Below are 18239 nucleotides of genomic sequence, written 5' to 3' on the forward strand. Positions count from 1 at the left end.
GTGTAGGATGTATCTGAGCAGAACAAAAGGCTGTTATTATTTGTTTTACTTTTGTTATTATTTCTAGCAGAAGAGCTACAATGGGCCCCACTGCCCCTCTAAATACATCATCTCAAACTGTACTGTGGGATCTGTAGTGAAAGGCCCCACCGGCTACCACTGGGTGTCGCCAAAACTACAACAGTACAACACTTTTGTTATGATCATTCAGTTGATATCAGTGCGTTGAACAGAGACTAATGAAGCCTGGACATGTCAGTGACATTCAGCTACAAGGTGGTGCCTGGTATATGGCTGGACCATGTATGGTCAATGTGCTAAATTGTGGCCAAATTGCAACAGAGATAGTCAGCAGTGTGTATAATGTTAATTCTTTAATTCCCTTAGTGTTCATCTGCAATTGTCTGTAGTGGTCCCAGTAATATTTGTTCTTAAAGTTAACTGAAGCAGCTTATCATGTGACCTGGTTCAGTCACGTCCGAGTCAAATAATTGAGGATTGTTTTTATTTAGTACGTTTTCCAATATAATCTAGTTTCAACAACAAACTAATAATTAATGTTAGTTAAACAGACCAGATCTAGAGTACATCTATGACAGTTATGAACATGCCCACAGCCTCAAGTGTTGGTCTTACAGAAAACATAGTAAGATAACTTTCCTGCTTCAGCTTTCAGACTGTGGTCACGAAGCACAGGAAGACTTTGTTAGTCAGTGAGCGGCAGCATTTCACTTTGAAAGAGCCTCAGCCAATGGGGAAACTCTAAATCGACCGACCAATAGTCTAACTGCATCACTCACACAGTCAGTGACAGACTTTGGCATTTATAGTGCCGGCCCCACTTCGCTGCGGTACATAAGAACCCGACCTGGGGAGCAGGGAGTACTGACCTGACCAGGTTGAGCATCATGGTCTCGATGCTGGCCTGCCCCAGGTGTTCAGAGCTGCCCTCTGTGTGGTTATCTAACAGGTTCTTCATGATGGCTATGGTCTGCTCCACAAACTGGGTGTTAGTGTCATTGATGGGAACCTGGAAACAGCAGAACCAGACAGGAGCACATTTCATATAGAAACCTTGGAAAGAATAACAAATTGTGCAGATTTGGAAAGCTCAATAAGCCACAGAATGATGATACAGAGGGGCAGACCACAGATTCATATCAGTTTAGGAAAAGCTAATTATTACATGGATTTGCATTTCTGAACTTGTTTTATTGCTCCAGCAGATATATTTGGGATTAAACTTTGCCAACCAAACATGCCAAACTGTGAGTTTAAAGTATTGTTACAATATTACAAGCACTGCCATAGCTCAACTCACCGGTCCCTGTGTGTCAAAGAACTTGCCGATGCTGTTCCTCAGCTTGTTGAAGAGCATGGGGTAGAGGGCAGGGCTGAGCTCCAGCCCCAGCAGGTCTTTCACGTTTGTGCGAACGTGGAGGCCGACCCTGTCGTGGCCACACACCAGCAGAGCCAGCAGCCGGTCCAGGAAGCGGCCGACGGGCGTCTCGCTGGAGGCCGATGAGGAGCAGGAGGAGACCGAGACCACAGGGTTGGACACATCGCAGGGGCCCATGGAGATCATGGAGTGTTTGCGCTCGCTCATAGGGCCCATAGGTGGGCTGTAGGTGGCTGGGCCAGGGGTGCTGCGCTGCTGGAGACACACACCACCCAGTGCACACAGGAAGCCCGTCATGTTGATCCACTCCTGCTGTGGGGGGGGACAGAGACACTGAACTGCAGGAGCACAACACCAGAGAGGCAGTTTCTCAATGTCCACACTCACACTTAATAATTACATTCACTATTCCACCTGAAACTCAGCTCAAAACCAATTAAAAAAAACAACACAAAAACAAACAAATCAGGGCTCCAGATGAAATTGGTTGCAGACAATGTTTTGTGAGTTTTCCAGTTAAAATCTCACATGGTCACATTCATGCGAGTGCATGATGATGTACCTAATCCAAATAAAGACAAATATTCATCAGCATGCACCAGGGCTACCAGAGGAGAAGTCTGGAGCCTGGCACATCTCCAAACTGTACTTCATTTAGTGCTTGTCTTTCCAAATTTAGGATCTTTAAAGAACTTTCCCTAAAAAAGATCTGAGATATATTTCCACATATTAACTCCTATTAACAGCTCCTCCTTTGGAAATCTTAGTTACATCATCTGTCCCAGAGTGTTGGTATGTTGATGTGAGGGTGCAAACTACACAACGCATCTCAGACCAGCTCTACAGATTACAGAAGACTGGATTACATTACCACAATAAAATCAGGTGGGAGGTCACTGTGGGGCACATTGTAGATAATATGCATTCTTCCTCAGACATGGAGTAAATGTATCAAACAAAAGAGCACAGAATGGATTTACACGAGCCAGAAGGAAGGTTGTGGTTGAGGAAAGAAAGGGGAATTTAGTTTTAATCTATATCAATAACATCAGACATAATGTGAGAACATGACACAATCATCTGGAGAGCAACACAATAACTAAAAGGGTTTTAGTCTCACTTCAAAGGAATGTGTCTGCACTTGCCCTAATGGGTTGTAAGGGCTGAGACATCACATTTGATCATAACTCCTTCAAAGCTACACGGAGAGGAGATCCATTGTGTAACATGCTTACCTGCCCATCATCTGCCTTGTTTTTAGGAGAGTTGAGAATCTGTTTGGTGACCTGGTCCCATTTAGCATACGTGTCCTCCCAGGCCTGAAGGTGGACCAAAGGAAAATAAACTGGACATTAACAGTACTGCACAAACAGGTGAGAGAGAAATGCTAACCTGACATCATACATGTGTATTATTATTATTATTATTATTATTATTATTATTATTAGTCCTTTTATATCAAAAAGTGAAGACATGATTTACTAAATGTAGCTCATCTCCATCTGCATGTATGGAATTACATGAGCTTGAATTGGAACTGAATGTTACCTCAATGTTTCCTGGTGTTGGGTGCTCCACCCTCCTTAGCAAGGCCATCACCCTCTTCTGCAAGGTGGACCGGCCTGTGGAAACAAGACCAAGCGTGTTAAAGGAAACTCAAAGTTAAAGTCCTCCAGTTGGCAACGCCTGTAGAGCTTGTACAACGTTCCAGGAGGAGGAATTACATTCTGCTTAGAGATAACAGCTGGACATTGGGAGGCATGTTGTCAGTCTGCAGCACCTGAAGATCACAGCTCACTAAGCTGAGGCCTTTTCTACGTTGCTTGCTCAACAAGGGATTCCCCTCCGGATGGGAAAGAGCGCAGCAGCATCTCATCAATGCTGTTTATAGAAGACGATGGCACATCTCAAACTCCAACAACTACACAAAGCTCAACTAGGAAGTCTGTAAGATTTGGAAATCATTTTAAAAACTGGACAAATCTCCATTGACATAAACATAATGGCCCCTCTGTAAGTACATTGCTCTTTCTTCTCCTCTGTACCAAATGATATTTTGAAGGTGAGCTGCAGCGCTGAGTGCTGCAGTGTGGGACTAACAGTACTGACCTGTTCCCATCATGTTGCTGACGGAGGCCAGTTCACTAAAGGTGGGGTAGTTGGGCAGGATGTTCTGGACGGGCACCTCGTCAGCAGCGCTGCGGATGTCAGCCTCCTCACAGAGGTGGCGGAAACACGACATGGCCACCAGCACCGCCTCAGTGTCTGGACTCCACAGGAACATGTAGAGACACACTTCCAGCTTCGTCTGCGCCTGCCGGCAGATGGGGATACCCCCACCCATAGTGGCACACTCCTGGAACAATCAAGGACCAAACATACATTTCAAACTCTGCTTCACAGCCAGTGGAACATTCGCCAAGAGATCTCATGTTCACTAATTGGCCCAGAGGAAGACTTCATCAGGTGCTCTGTTGTCTTTTGGTAACTAATAAAGCAGCCTGTTGTTACAGTGAAGCAACGGGACAGTACCTTGTTCTTGAGCAGAAACTTGTTCCTGCAGATGAGGATCTCCCTCAGCCATTTGAGAACTTCTGTCCCATTAACCATTTGCTGGCCAATCAGTTTGCGGCAGATAAGGAAGAGCACCTGTGAACTGAAGAAAGAAGCAAAAAGAAAAAGGGAAGGAAGTCGTTACCATTGAAACTTCAACAATAAGCAAACAATAGTGGCATTTATTACTGGAAATAGCGTTCTATTTCCAGTAATAAAACCTAACAAAATCTCAGAAACTGATCAAAATGATTTCTTGAGAATTGCTGTCGTATCATAACAAACATAAACCATGTTAATGGTGTTTGAAGATCCTTTATACCCTCAGTGTTTCCCCTACCATTGTCTTGGTGGGGCGCAGCGCCTGAAATTCAAGGTGTTTTTTTTGTTTCTCGAATTAAAAAGAAAATTATTATTTTTTTATTCACAACTCACTTTTCACATTGACAGGTCTCTTTTATTAAATAAACTAAACGCTTATGCTATTGATCTAATTGATGTGCACGTTTCAGTTTCTACTGTCTACTTTGCACATTCACATTCTCTCCGTCGCTCCGTTTTGAGAAGGGCGGGGCGTCGCAGCTACAGAGCGGAAGAAAGGAGAGGGGAGAACTAAAGAGAAACCGCGCCACGCACGCAGTCAAACGACTTCCTGGCTTCAACCCCAATCATTTATATTTTAAGACATTTTGTATACCTCACATGTAATATTATGAAAACAAAATGTAAAAAAAAAAAAAAATACAAAAAGGGGTCTGAAGACAAAGCCACGGTGTCACCCGAACCAGCACATCATGGTTGTCACAGCAGACAGCTGTGTTTCCTCTGTGGATCAGAGCCCTTCTTTATGGAAAGATGAGAATGATGTGGAGTACCTGATGTCCCAAAACGTCTCTATGGGGGCCTCAGGATTCCACAGCTCTATGGTCTCTGGCTGGTGCAGAACTAACAGAGCCTGGAAACAGACCGGACAGCGCACAGGGAGGTAGAAGAAGAAGCACGAGCACACAAACAATGGTTAGTGTGAGCTTTACAGAAAGAAACATGCAAAGAGCAAATGTTTTCTAAAGTAACTTAACGCCCAAACCACAATGTATGTTGGTATTTATTGTTGTTGATGGATTCAGGTAAAAATAATAATCTAGACATGCAAATTATTTGAATGATACATATTATAATTATAAATATGCAGAGCAACTAGCAGCTCTTGGCAGGTGATTATATGGTGGCAGCTTTCAACTTTTACTTCTTATTTTCTGTAAAAGTATAATATATATTGTGATCCTGTTTAAATGAGCTGTGTGTCATCTTAATAAACTCATCGCCCGTACACATATTCTCTGCTGACAACACTCACATTTCTAACAAATACTTTTTTGGGTATTTAAATATGTTCAGTTTTCTACCGTTTCACGATTTCTTCCATCACTATTGATCTCAATAAAAAGTCAATGCAACTCAAAACTTCCTGCACGAATGTTCACATTAAAAGGCCTCATTTCTCTCTTTCCTGCCGGCAGTGACGAAGAGGTCAGGTGATCGCAGCCTCTCACTTTCTCCATTATTTTTCTATGTCTCTTGTGAGTCCACTGACTTAAAGAAATAGGATAATTATGTCCATAATGTTTATTGAAAATCTGATTCGGAAGAAAAAAGTTGGGGGAAAGTAGATGATGAGAAAACAACTCTTCTTCAAGTCAGAATTCTACTAAGTGTTCTCTGCCATACAAATGACAAGTGTTTAGTGAAGAAGAGGGTTTGGGCTCTGACCTCCATGGCCTCTTGTGAGAGCTGGGTGGTGTTCGTTAGAGGCACTAGCTGCACCAGGCCGGTGATGAGCTCTGCCGTGCTGCTCTGCATCTCTGGAGCTTGTTTCACTGGGTTCTAACACAAAGAGAAGTTCAAGTACAAAAAGTTGTCAAGTCATTTCAGTTGAGATAAATTAACATCAAAACATCTTAAGAGTATATGTGTGTAAAAACCTGCGTGTAAGAAGAGTAATCAATGCACAGACTTATGATAAGTAAACCAATTAATAAAAGTGGTTTCTAAGTGTCGAGACGGACTCACGTGCAGCATGAGTCTGGGGTCAGCGTGGATGAGTTTGACCAGAGCGAGAAGGAGGCACTTGTAACTTCGAGTGTCCAGTTCTGTGGCTTTCTCTTTGAACTTAAGGCTGGTGGTCATCCCTTTGAATGTCAGACTCTGTGGGAGGGCAGCAGAACGCAGGGACAACTCTCGTTAGTTGTATGTTGAACAGGAGTGATTATTCAGCAAATTCAAGGTGTCAACTACACACTCTGAATGAATGCAGCCCAAAGAACAAGAATCACATTTCATTATAAACTGTTCCCTGCCTCAGGTCCATCTGATTTAGGTGCCGACTGATAAAGAAAGACAATGTTCCTCTGATATATATTCTACATTTTCCTTATCGTCAACAAAGCCCATGTGCAGAGCCAAAGCAGCTCTGAAGGTATCCCACCAGGCACGTGAGCAGAGCTCAGTATCGCTCCATGCCTGACTCAGAATACAACTAAAACTAACGAACCAGAGCACCAAATGTTGATTAATAAACAATTAGCCCTCAACAAATGCATCATTTACTCCTGTTTGAGTAACACTACATTGTTCAGCTGTTATAGGAAATGACTGAGCCCTTTCTAAAAGTGAAACTATATATTTTTGAGCTGCTTTTAAAGACTTACGTCTTTAATAGCAACCAATGTGCTTGGAGCTGAGAGGCAACAGTGGGGAGGAAAGTCAGAAAGAAAGAGCACTAACACATTGTTGGTTTAGGTTTGCACATGGGAAAACACAGCTGGAGATAAACCACAGCATTTTCCGAACTTCAGAAATATCTCGGCAATATGAACACTGTACATACGAGGGATGCACTTCAACTGGTCAGAGGATTGGCCCTCAGACAGGTGTGACGATACATATTAAATACAGTTTACTCGTTAATGTTAGTTTCATGTTTAGTTACTATAAGCTACAGTCAGTCATTCAGTGGCAGCAGGCTGCCAGCTCCATTTCTGTACCAACTGTACTGTCTGTCACTCAAATACATTTCTATCAATTGTAAACATCCATCAGTTTACAAACTGACTTCCTGGGTCAACTACGAACTACTGTACTCATCGCAGTGAGTCTGCAGTTTGTGAGGTGTCATTAGTGACAGTCTCTTCAGTTTGACCTCCACATAAAGTGTTTCAGATGATCTAAACTGCTGCTTGTGTCCAGTCTGATGGCCTCCCTGCTCGTGCTTGCTGTCGGACTTCATTATGTCACCATGTTCCTTGTACTCCACAAATACTTTGGTAAATACAACCTTATCATAACTGATAGAAGTGATAAACAAAAATAAGACTCAAATTCACGTAATCTTGTGACCAATTTTGCGCAAGTGTATGAAACTTTGAATCAATAATATGCATTTTCAGATTTAAGAGTTCAGTTAAGGTGAATTACTTTATTACCCCTCAGTCTAAAACTTTACACCAACATGCTTAATGTAGTAAAGTAATGTCCTCTCACCGGTGTCATGCGTAGTGGAGCGTGGGTGCCGGCGCCTTGGATCACCCGGCTGAGGGTGTCTGAGAACATAAAGCGGAGTTCTGCGGAGTAGCAGTAAACTGCATCGATCTTAGGCCACCAGTCCAGATGAGACTGAAAGTAGACAGGCGACACAAGTGAAGTAACAAATCAAACCATTCCATCATCACTCACGTTAAGCTCTGCAGACTTACATTGGTGATAATTCTGTGCAACGAGTTGACCAGGACAAAGTGAAAGGTGGAGGGAGAGGAGGAGGCCAAACAGACCTTCAGGGCAAAGAGGAAACATTCATGAGAATTTAGCGAGAGCAAATCATATTACGTACCTGCGCCATGTTCATACATTACAAACAACAAACTAATATCACTATTTTTCAGTCCACCTTAAAGTGCTGGTTGTTGTGAGGGTTGATGCGGAAACAGGAGACAAAGCAGTCCATCATGAGCTCCACGTCAGCGTTCTGGCTGCCCGTCCCCCTCCAGAAGGGTTTGGTTGGGTTGAACAGCAGAGCCTGGTGGGACGGGGAGAGACACGGGTCACTTCAGGTCCTTCAAAAGCACATTTTCTGGGGAGATCAACTGGTGACTTGTCACAAAATGCTCATAGAGAGGAATAACTGGTGGTCAATTACACATTCAGCTCAAGTGTTCTAAGGGTTATAAATCATGTGTACAGTCATGTTTCGGAGAGAGCTCTGTTAAGTGGTGATTAAACATCAAGTCTTCTCAACCTTAGCTAAGAACATTTCTCTAATCAGCATCATCCTGGACAATAAACTGAGCTTTGATCAGCACATCAAAGATATCCAGAAACGCTGCCAACAAAGACTCTGCCATTCGCAAACTGAGGGCTCTCAGTCCAACCCCACCTGCTGCTCCTCCTGTGTCGTAGCATTATCGTTGTTGTTGTTGAGACGTTTGTTTGTACCCTGTTTGGAGTTGTATTTGCTTTCAGTGGTTGATCGTGCACATTTCCTCTATAAGGGACAATAAAGAATGAATCTGATGGCGGCTGAGAATTTAGTGCAATGATGAATGACCATTATGGACGCTAACAAACAGCCTCGTTAAATCAGAGCTACACCGTCGGTGAAATTGCACTTTTCTTGCCATATTTCTGGTGAACTGTGGGAGTTGAATTGCGGCTTGTGCGCCCAGTTCCACAATGATTGTGATTTATAAAACAGAATCCTATAATAATGACATATATTCCAATGAAAAACTGTGTATAGTACGAGGGAACACCTTCCTCTCATGTGTACAAATCCCTCTTTCAGGTTCAGCACTTTCTGCATCCTCTTACCTTTAAGCTTAAATAATTGATCTAAATCAACAAAAGCATCGTAGTTGTTTGGAAATTCTACTTTTTTTCAATGTCAGATGATTAAATATTCTAGCTGCTGTGATCAAAATGGACACAAAGAAGGAACACTGGAAACAAAACACAACATGAAGAGAGAACTGCTCAGACCTTGAGATCTATGACGATGGACTGGACCAGGAGGAAAATGGTTGAGTGATCCTCCCAGTTGATGTAGGTGGAGGCTTTACACAGTTTGACACAGGCGATGGCAGCACTCTCCATCAGCTGCTTGCTGCCACCCTGCCCTGCTAAAGCTTTCCGCAAACTGTCCAGAAACAGTTTCTGCAGACACAACAGGAAAGGAAAGTGTGTGTGAGTGCTGGAGTCAGTCTCTGCTCTGTGTGTCTGTGTGTGTTCTTTCCTCCAACCTTATTGGCCTTGCTGTCTTCCACGGTGTCTTTAGAGATGGTGTGTGTGATCTCTGGACAGAGGATGAGGAGGATGATTTGCAGAGGCCACACAGCTGCCTTCCTCTTTGCGCTCTCTGCAAAGCTGTCCACCAGGTCAAACAACTTCTCTGCAGCTTCTGAGCACAGACACAGACACAGACATACACACACACACAAAGGTTACATGCTTTTAATGATCAATAATAATATTTGATGATGTCAACTGTAATGGATGATTTACTTCACGAGTACATTCTAGACAGTAAGTTAGTGTTTCTGTGTGTTGGGTGAGCCACCACTTTGTTCCAGACAACTATCACACTGGCTGAGTTGTTAGTGTAAAAATAAAGGCCTCATCGAGCACATACAGTTGATCATTGATGACTGGCTTGAACTGGTTGCTTTTTACAATGTGTATCTATAGAACTCTTAAATTATTTAGATACATATTTAATTAAGTCAAATCAAATCAAATCCTAGGCATATTGTGAGATGAGGAGAGACTCATCCCAAGTTAGACTGAATGCTTTGAATCCATTCTTACCTGCCATGTCTGCCTGTGGCCGCTGGTAAAGCATGGTGAACTCATCTGGGTAATTCTCCACCCAGTTCCAAAACGCCTGTAGAGAGAGAACAGCTTTAGTATAAGAACCTGAACACAGCACAACTATCCACTTCAGAACGGTCCCACTGAAGCAATACAACACTTCCCTGCTAACAAGTGTGAACAAGCGCTTAATTATTGTTGACATTTCAGCTAGCCACGAGTATAGGGCATCGGGGTCGATCGATTTTCTGCCTGGCCGATCATGAGGCTGTGATTATCCCAGCGCTCACAACAACTCATTTTATACAGCAAGGTCAAGTTTTAAAAAATAGTCTCACTACAATGAAGCGGCTGCTATGGGGACTAACATCACACATGAAGATCCACAAGAGTCTCTTTCAATTCATGCAGAAACATTCAAATACACCTTTTTAAAATAGGTGGAAATAACACCTTTGTACTGCATTAAAAGGGGAGACTCGTGGGTATCCAGAGAACCCATTTTCATTCAGATATGTTGCGGTGAGAGGCCAATGGACCCCTGTGAATATGGCTGTGCTAGTTTGTCCTTCACCAAAATGTAGCTTAACTGTGGAGCGTTACTTAGCCTCCTGCACAGCAAGCTAGCATGACGTGGTTGGCACCTTCCTCGGGTTTCTCTAGTTTCACATGATACCAGTCCCTTCACTGCTAGCTTTAAAACAGAGCCCACTACAGCCTCTGAAAGAGTCTGTCAGCCGGGGCGTCGGATCTTTAGGAAGTTAACTGAAAGCAGAGAACTGTAGAGTAAAATTGGGCTTCATGATCAAAGAAGGTTTTTGTATCACGTCTACCAGCACCAAGGAAGGCAGTCTACAATACAAGCTCAGGTGTCAGCCTGGAACAGCCATGACTCTTTGTTTTTTAAGATATTGTTGAAAAGTTCCCTTTTTGCAGCATGTAATTAAACATCTGCTTAAAGGCATTTAACTAAGTTTGTACTGCAAATGTGTTTCAGTTCCAAATATCGGTCTGCTCGAACTACTAATTAGAATCGATATCGGCCCATAGAGGGCGTATGCATCACGTATTGGGACTACTAGACAAGAGTCAGAGTTTTGTAAGAGCACTTTAATTGTCAAGTGTTATAATTTGGGACAGAAACCAGATGGTCGAGGTACCTTCTCTAAACTGTTGATGACTGCCAGCTGGGCAGGCTTCTTCAGAGCTCTAAACTTCAACACAGTTTCTGGAACAAAAAACAGAATTAGCACATACCATCACAAACATTGGTTCAAACAATCTTCATAATTTCTGTAACAGATCAGGAATTCTTTACATCAAGAATCCTCGAAGAAGAAACAAAGCCTGGGCATGTTGACCCAGGTTTGTTTCTTCAGTGACCTACACCCAAAACCAGCTCTCAGAAAATAAGACAGTGAGATCTGAAATGTGTGACAACTTATAGTACATCCCTTCCTTTAAGAAGTTCTGACCCTGCTAATGTCAAACTGTATGAGCATTAGAAGCTAACCTTGTAGCAGCCTCTTCAGCTTGGAGCAGTCCACATTGATGTACTGCATCAGCTCTATGTCATGAACATCCACGTTGTCCTCGGAGCACACTGTTAGCTCCTGTAGCCTGAGGAGACACCAAAGCACACATGAATTCTGCTGCTTTGAACGCAATCAGAGAAATCAACTCAGAGATGTTGTAGCCTTCATCTGGGAGATGAAAATGATTCCCTACAATACTCATATGATTTCAATTAGTCAACTAATATCCAAACTGGGTATGTGAGCTACCTGGTGGAGATGCGGCTGAAGACGGCGTTGAAGTTGTTGCAGCTCAGAGAGAAGAGGACGGCTGAAGCTGAGGCCCGGAGCTCAGCTGCGTGCTGGTGGCCCTCACGGTATGTATGGATGAAATGGCAGATCTCTGGCAGCAGCTGTTTGACCAGCATGGTCTCATCCAGACGCAAGCAGTCCTTGGATTGCTGAGGAGAGAGGACAGAGAGGAGGGACAGTCAGGAGAAAGACTCAGTCTGTTCCATTCATTGATCTCTCTCACACTCACACACACACACACACACAAAACACACATGTATGTGTGTGTCTCACTCTTCAGCTGACAGCACTGACAGCAGCCAATCAGGAGAGAGGATTTTATACATAAACTCTGACCACTGTTAAAGTGTCAGGGATAGACGCTAATATTTTCAAGCAGTGGCCCCAACCAAGCAACCCTTGATTTGGTGGCCAAAGTACATTACTGGTGGCCCAAATGGAATCTTCCTTAACTGACACTTCAATAATTGAAAAGCCAGAATGACAGTAAATAATTAACTCAAGTCCTTTGTGAGGGACCACAATCTCTTAGTTCACACATTACAAGAGTCTATTTGTCAAAATATGTTAAGGACGAGCAGAGGTCATCCCCGGACATCCAGGGACTAATCAGCTGTTGCTCATCCATTGCAGCTACAGAAGGGCGCGCGTTCTAACGGATGTCCCATCAGCGATGGAACTGGATTTGTTTTTGAGCAAAGTAATAATAATGATAATAATGTTTAATAAAGAACGAGATCACGGGTACAAGCGGCCGAAATGGGTTTTCTCAGACGGGTGGCTGGCGTCTCCCTTAGAGATAGGGTGAGAAGCTCAGCCATCCGTGAGAGACTCGGAGTAGAGCCGCTGCTCCTTTACGTTGAAAGGAGCCAGTTGAGGTGGTTCGGGCATCTAGTAAGGATGCCACCTGGGCGCCTCCCTAGGGAGGTGTTCCAGGCACGTCCAGCTGGGAGGAGACCCCGGGGAAGACCCAGGACTCGGTGGAGAGATTATATCTCCTCACTGGCCTGGGAACGCCTCAGGATCCCCCAGTCGGAGCTGGAGGATGTGGCCCGGAGAAGGGAAGATTGGGGTTCCTTACTGGAGCTGCTGCCCCCGCGACCCAATCCCGGATAAGCGGTAGACGATGGATGGATGGATGGATGGATAATGTTTTTGCTAAACTCATATGAAGAGTTTGGTCTCATGACAGTAGGACAGTTCTTTGTATCAAATTCTGGGCCAATATTCATATTCAATTTCATATGCAGTCATAAAGAAGTGAACACACAAAAATGATACATAGATCACATAACAAACGTAAGCATCGCATCGACCCATCTTATGTGGGTTCTGTTCAAAGATGCATCACAGTCACACTTATTTTAACCAATATGCAATGACCCATCAGTCACAGTATATCTGTATCCACTTGGCATTACAGGGCGCAGCAGTCGGACTCCTCCCCTCAACGGACATCACAGAGAACTTGTGTCTTTAATCAGTGTCGCTAACTTTAGTATTACCGGTGTTCACTTGGTGTTGAAAGCATCCGCCCTTAGTTGGACTTTGGCTGTTAGATCTTTCATCAAATATACAACTTTTAACCTTTCCTTCCATTGATGGCTTCACATTTCTCCGTAACACTGTAATCATCTTCTTTGTGGTCAACAGCAACACACCAGGCAAATGTGCCTGTTTTTTGGTATTTATATCGTCTGGGTCTCTCCCAGTTTATAGACCGCAGCTCCAGAGGCAGGTCTACCTCCGTCATGTATCTCCACCTCAATGTCTCTCCAATGTTGATACAATTTGGGAAAAACCCCAGAAATGTGGCTATTGTTGCTAATCTTCCCAGTTCTGAGGTGCTGTTGTATCTCCCCAACACATGCTACCTGTCCATTTAACCTCTCCAGGTGGGGCTTCTTGTTAGCTTGTGACTATCAAGGCATGTTTTTTACTCACGTTTCATCTGCAATACAATGCATACAATACAATGCATACAATACAATGCATACATTCATGTCCATAGTGTTTTCTGTTACGTTATCTTGCCTTCAAGATAACGATTAAGTGGGTTATGAAATTCTTATTGTTATTACTCCCTCCATAGTCAAGAGTAAAATCCTCTTGAAATGACATAATATTATATATACCTGCTCCAAGTGTGCATGTGTCTGTAGGTAATGTTGCATTTGAAGAACTCCATCCCTGACGAGATACTGACCTTTAAAATGACAATCTGGCCGATACCCATAAACCCTTCATTTAGTTTTTGTTATTATTTATAACCCCTTCTGTGCCGGGGAAACAAAAGCATTTTCATTATAAAAAGGTATAACTGTTTTAAAGTCCTTCAGCCCTTTGAACCATCTCATGGCAGTGAACAAGGGGAATATCAGCAGACAGCGATGTTCGGCCACTAAATTGGAGCACTCTTCTTTTATCACTTTGATTATTTTATACGCGATGGTAAATACATTTTCCATATTGTAACATATATGGATATTAAAACAATATCCTTACAATTATAATAATAATGATAATAATTTCAACAACATCATCAAGCCTTAATGTTCACGGCCACAGGCCATGTAATAATATCCAGACTTGAACACTGTTTGGATATACTGCAGAAATAAGAGAGCAGTATATCATGAAGCAGCTTTCTTAACAAATCCCACTTCTTATGAATTTAGAAACCTATTCCAATGCAGAAGCACAACCCATCCAAAAATAGAGAAAGGTACTTGGCTTCCATCTGACTGTGAATGCTAATGACAGAAACCTGTACTGGAAGCTGAGAGCAGTTCCCATCGGATGATAGGCTCCTGCAAATGTAATCCCAGCCTGCTGGTTCACAGAGGAAGCTCCCAGGGATGAGGAGAGTATGATTGATGGAGGATAAGTACATTAACAGAGGTTTGTGTCTGGATGAATGCACACGGATTGGAGGTAACAACACAGGGCTTGACATGAAGGCGAGGGTCTTTGTCTTCAAAGAGACAAGAACAGATCATTTCTAAAGCATTGTTTTTGTTAATTATTTTTCCCCTACAGCTCCAGACAAGGTGTTGAGGCGCAGACTCACCCCAGCCAGGCACTTGTCCAGGGTGTCCAGGATGATGAGCTGGGAGAGGTAGAGGTTCTTCTCAGAAGCTTCTCCAAATATCCGCTGTGAAGACGATCGCAGTCAAACTATCATTCACTCAGCAATTAGACATTAGGATACAGCATTGGGAAACCCCAAGGTGTGTGTTGCTGCATCACTCATCAAGTCTCAAAACAGTAAGACTCAAATTATTTCTAAATGGAAGCTTTAAAGTTCCGTGGAACAATAATTTCAAGTGTTACAGGTTTTAAGGTTAACAGGTGCAAATAAATACCCGCCTGACTTCATTCACCGCATCATAAAGCATCATAAAGCATCATAAAGCATCATAAAGCATCATAAAGCATCATAAAGATGTGTACTTTAGAGTCGGGATGTCACCAGAAGCGATACTTTGGTACCAAGTACATGCCAAAATTCTAAAATGTGACGGTACTCGTTTTTTATTTAAATTTCACTTCTGCTCTTCTGTTCCTACAGCACACGGGTGCCCTGTGCCACAGGTCTCCTCTGCTCCTGCGCTCCCAAACAGCCAATTTTGTTTTAATTTATAGTTGTTTGAAAGAAGTTTACACAGCAATATCAAATAAATATTGGAGAGGGAATTATGACCCGTTTAACTTCTTAATAAAAAACGGTATTCTCCAATTGGCATCGAGAATCATGGAATTTCACCGGTGTTGGTATCAAACATTACATTTCTGGTATCGTGACATCCATACTTAAGAGTATACCAAAAGTAAAAACAGACGGGACAATTGTACGGGACTTTTCCTGCAGGCTTTGCTCATCTTACATGTCACAAAGCGGACAGAATACTGTGCAAACAGCTGGTAATCATATATCCTCTTCATCCTGATTGTATGATGTGACTGTCCTCCATGTCTGCCCAAAACAGCTGTGAGATTGCAATATGGCCGGATCACGTTGTACCGTTGCACAGAACGTACCGTCATATCGTCCAACACTAGCAGAATATTAATATCTTTGCTGACACTGTCATGGAAGTGTTCATTCAACTGTATGCGTTAGCATCGTGGTCAGAGATGGTGATGTACTGGACTTAATTATATTGAGGTGTTTCTATATTTTTGCCTTTTAAATGTACATGCTTGAGGAGGTCTGAATATTAGAATACACATCTCCATATCCTGCAGTTCAGTACAAAAACACATTTAACTATGGCCTCCTTATTGAACATATCATTCAATTTACACATGGCTGACAAGTCCCTAAAAGGGGAACATTATCCATGTTATGGCAGGGCTGTTGTATTGTACTGGTGTACCCTGTACAACATGTACACATTGAGCCCTTCCTGCACCGGTCACCTTTCAGTAACGGCTCAGCTCGCTTGGAACCTCGGCTGAGGTGGTGCTGAAAAAAAAGCAGCAGGTGGCAGGAACTATCCCTAGTGAAGAAAACTAATGGAGCCACGTCGAGCAGAGCCGCACCATGCAGTGGAAATACTCACTAGTATAAAGAAAAAGGATTACAGCAAACAACTCTTTCAAAAGGTGACAAAACTGGAGAATCTGTCCACAGAGAAAGAAGCCCACTCACCATGTTGTTGACATTTTTGAGGATGGTGGTGAGGCCACTGATGACGAGGGAGAACTTGTACTTGGAGATGTTGATCAGACATTCCTTGTTGTGCTCTGTGCTGACTTTTGTGTGGGTGTTCTGGTGTCCAACTTTAATGGGAAGCTGAAGTAAAAAGACAAGAGAGGATAATGATGCAGATGATGCTGTTCAACTCATGGTGTCACATTACAGTGAAGTCCATTTACCATTAAGGAATATTACATAGTGTTGTATTATATTTGTTTTTGTTGTTAAAGCATTGTCAGCTTTGTTATTGTCATTAAGCTGCAATAGTCACATCCTGTAGCGTTCACAACATACTGGACATGTTGGAAACATATCAGCTCATCAGAGTGTGCTATACCCAACCAGAAGAAGTAAAAGTAAATACTTTGAGATAAAATTCATTGAAAATAAACCACTGTAAATTCCAATTCATATATGGAATAATAATGAATATTCCATCAGAAAAACTACCGTCATGTCCTACTCTTCTTTCGACATGAATACTCTTTGCAGTCACTTATTTATTTCCGTCCTTTCTACTTATCATTCATAATCAATGAACTCAACACTTCCTGCACCCATATTTCCACATTAAACACAAATCCCCTTCCTGAAAGACTTTTAATGAGATAATGCAATAAGTATTCAATTTAATAGACAGTCGTATAAAAAAATAGGAACGATTTGGAAATATTTGGTGACTGAAAAGTGAGAAATGAGCCAGTATGAACTATTATTACTTTATGTGTTCATGTTGGCCATAGGCTGGTATTTGCGATACACAATAAATGGGATTACATTTTGGGGCCCCTTGGTTTGTCGCTGTAAAACATCTAGAAAAATGTGAACAGAGTTAATCAAGATTAGAGATTAGATATATCCAGGTTCCACCAGTGCCGCCATGTTCAACTGTCCAGGCAGGATGAAAAGATTCCAGTGCAGATGCTGCAGTCATCTTGGACCGACTGAACAATGTGGTGTCATTGCATCCTTCAGAACGCAGCCTCAGACCAACCTCTCTCTCTACTGGGCCCGAGTGCTATGCTCTATGTTGTCATCAGGTTACTAATGGCACATGTGCATTAAAGTTGCAGACTTCCACATGCCTTAAGATCAAAACTACAGTCGGCCTCACAAAATATCTCTCTTCACTTTAATACACAATAAGCCAGAGTTTTGAAAGATTATAAGAGTAAAAGCCACACAAAACTGATCACAACTACAGATGCAAAGAAAGGTTGAAGGTTATGGCCTCCTGAGCATCATCAGGCACAGTACACTCAATTATGGCTGCAACTTATTATTATTATTATTCACAACATTATCGATTGATCTAAAGATTACTTTCTCGATTAATCATTTAGTCTAAAATATTTCAGAAAATTCTGGAAAACGTGCATCACAAATTCTGTGTTTATTTGACCAGCAATCCATCGGGTTCTAAAACGATGGTAAAAGTATGATTGTTATTATTTTGTGATGATGAAACAGTAACGCCTCATTACAGCGACATTATGCAGCTATTTGACCTTAGAAAACATAAAAATGTATAAATGATTTTGATGCTACACTGACTTGTCTGTCTGTAACTTGGGGGAGCGGACACGATCTCACAGGAGAAGTGTGTAAGCCTTTATGACAGTAAGTTGATTTTGGTGAAACTAGATCATATTCTAAGGAGAAAATGTTTTCTGGTTTTCCCTCTGATGTCCTCCGGCTGCTCTGCCTCATATCTTGAGATTTATGGAGTTTCTGATGGACACAAAGCTTTACTTTTGGTAAACTAATGCAAACGTTGCATTTGCATGAACTTTGGCTGTATTTGCAAAGTCGTCAACTTGCTGGTTTTTGTTCATAAGTAATGTAATCATAACACATGTGAGTGTACAGCTGGTCATGTACGACAGATACGTGAATTGCA

General features: G+C 42.4%; 1 protein-coding gene across 3 annotated transcripts in view; it reads right to left on the bottom strand.

The window, feature by feature from the left end:
* LOC115017913 (neurofibromin) overlaps positions 1–18239 on the bottom strand; it is an 89272-nt gene that overhangs the window by 63863 nt on the left and 7170 nt on the right. For 2 of the 3 annotated variants that reach the window (XM_029446639.1, XM_029446636.1), the window contains exons 2-21: positions 16292–16435; positions 14708–14791; positions 11596–11786; positions 11325–11431; positions 10972–11039; positions 9809–9884; positions 9244–9401; positions 8984–9157; positions 7896–8024; positions 7705–7779; positions 7493–7624; positions 6023–6157; positions 5723–5836; positions 4828–4907; positions 3932–4055; positions 3509–3755; positions 2948–3021; positions 2635–2718; positions 1322–1711; positions 891–1030 (exon numbers count right to left, since the gene is read on the bottom strand). In XM_029446639.1, the coding sequence (XP_029302499.1) occupies positions 891–1030; positions 1322–1711; positions 2635–2718; positions 2948–3021; positions 3509–3755; positions 3932–4055; positions 4828–4907; positions 5723–5836; positions 6023–6157; positions 7493–7624; positions 7705–7779; positions 7896–8024; positions 8984–9157; positions 9244–9401; positions 9809–9884; positions 10972–11039; positions 11325–11431; positions 11596–11786; positions 14708–14791; positions 16292–16435 (2726 nt within the window). The remainder of the gene's footprint in view (positions 1–890; positions 1031–1321; positions 1712–2634; positions 2719–2947; positions 3022–3508; positions 3756–3931; positions 4056–4827; positions 4908–5722; positions 5837–6022; positions 6158–7492; positions 7625–7704; positions 7780–7895; positions 8025–8983; positions 9158–9243; positions 9402–9808; positions 9885–10971; positions 11040–11324; positions 11432–11595; positions 11787–14707; positions 14792–16291; positions 16436–18239) is intronic. The other variant, XM_029446638.1, reaches the window with a different exon arrangement.

The sequence above is a fragment of the Cottoperca gobio genome, chromosome 13 (assembly GCF_900634415.1).
Source record: "Cottoperca gobio chromosome 13, fCotGob3.1, whole genome shotgun sequence".
Lineage (NCBI taxonomy): Eukaryota > Metazoa > Chordata > Actinopteri > Perciformes > Bovichtidae > Cottoperca > Cottoperca gobio.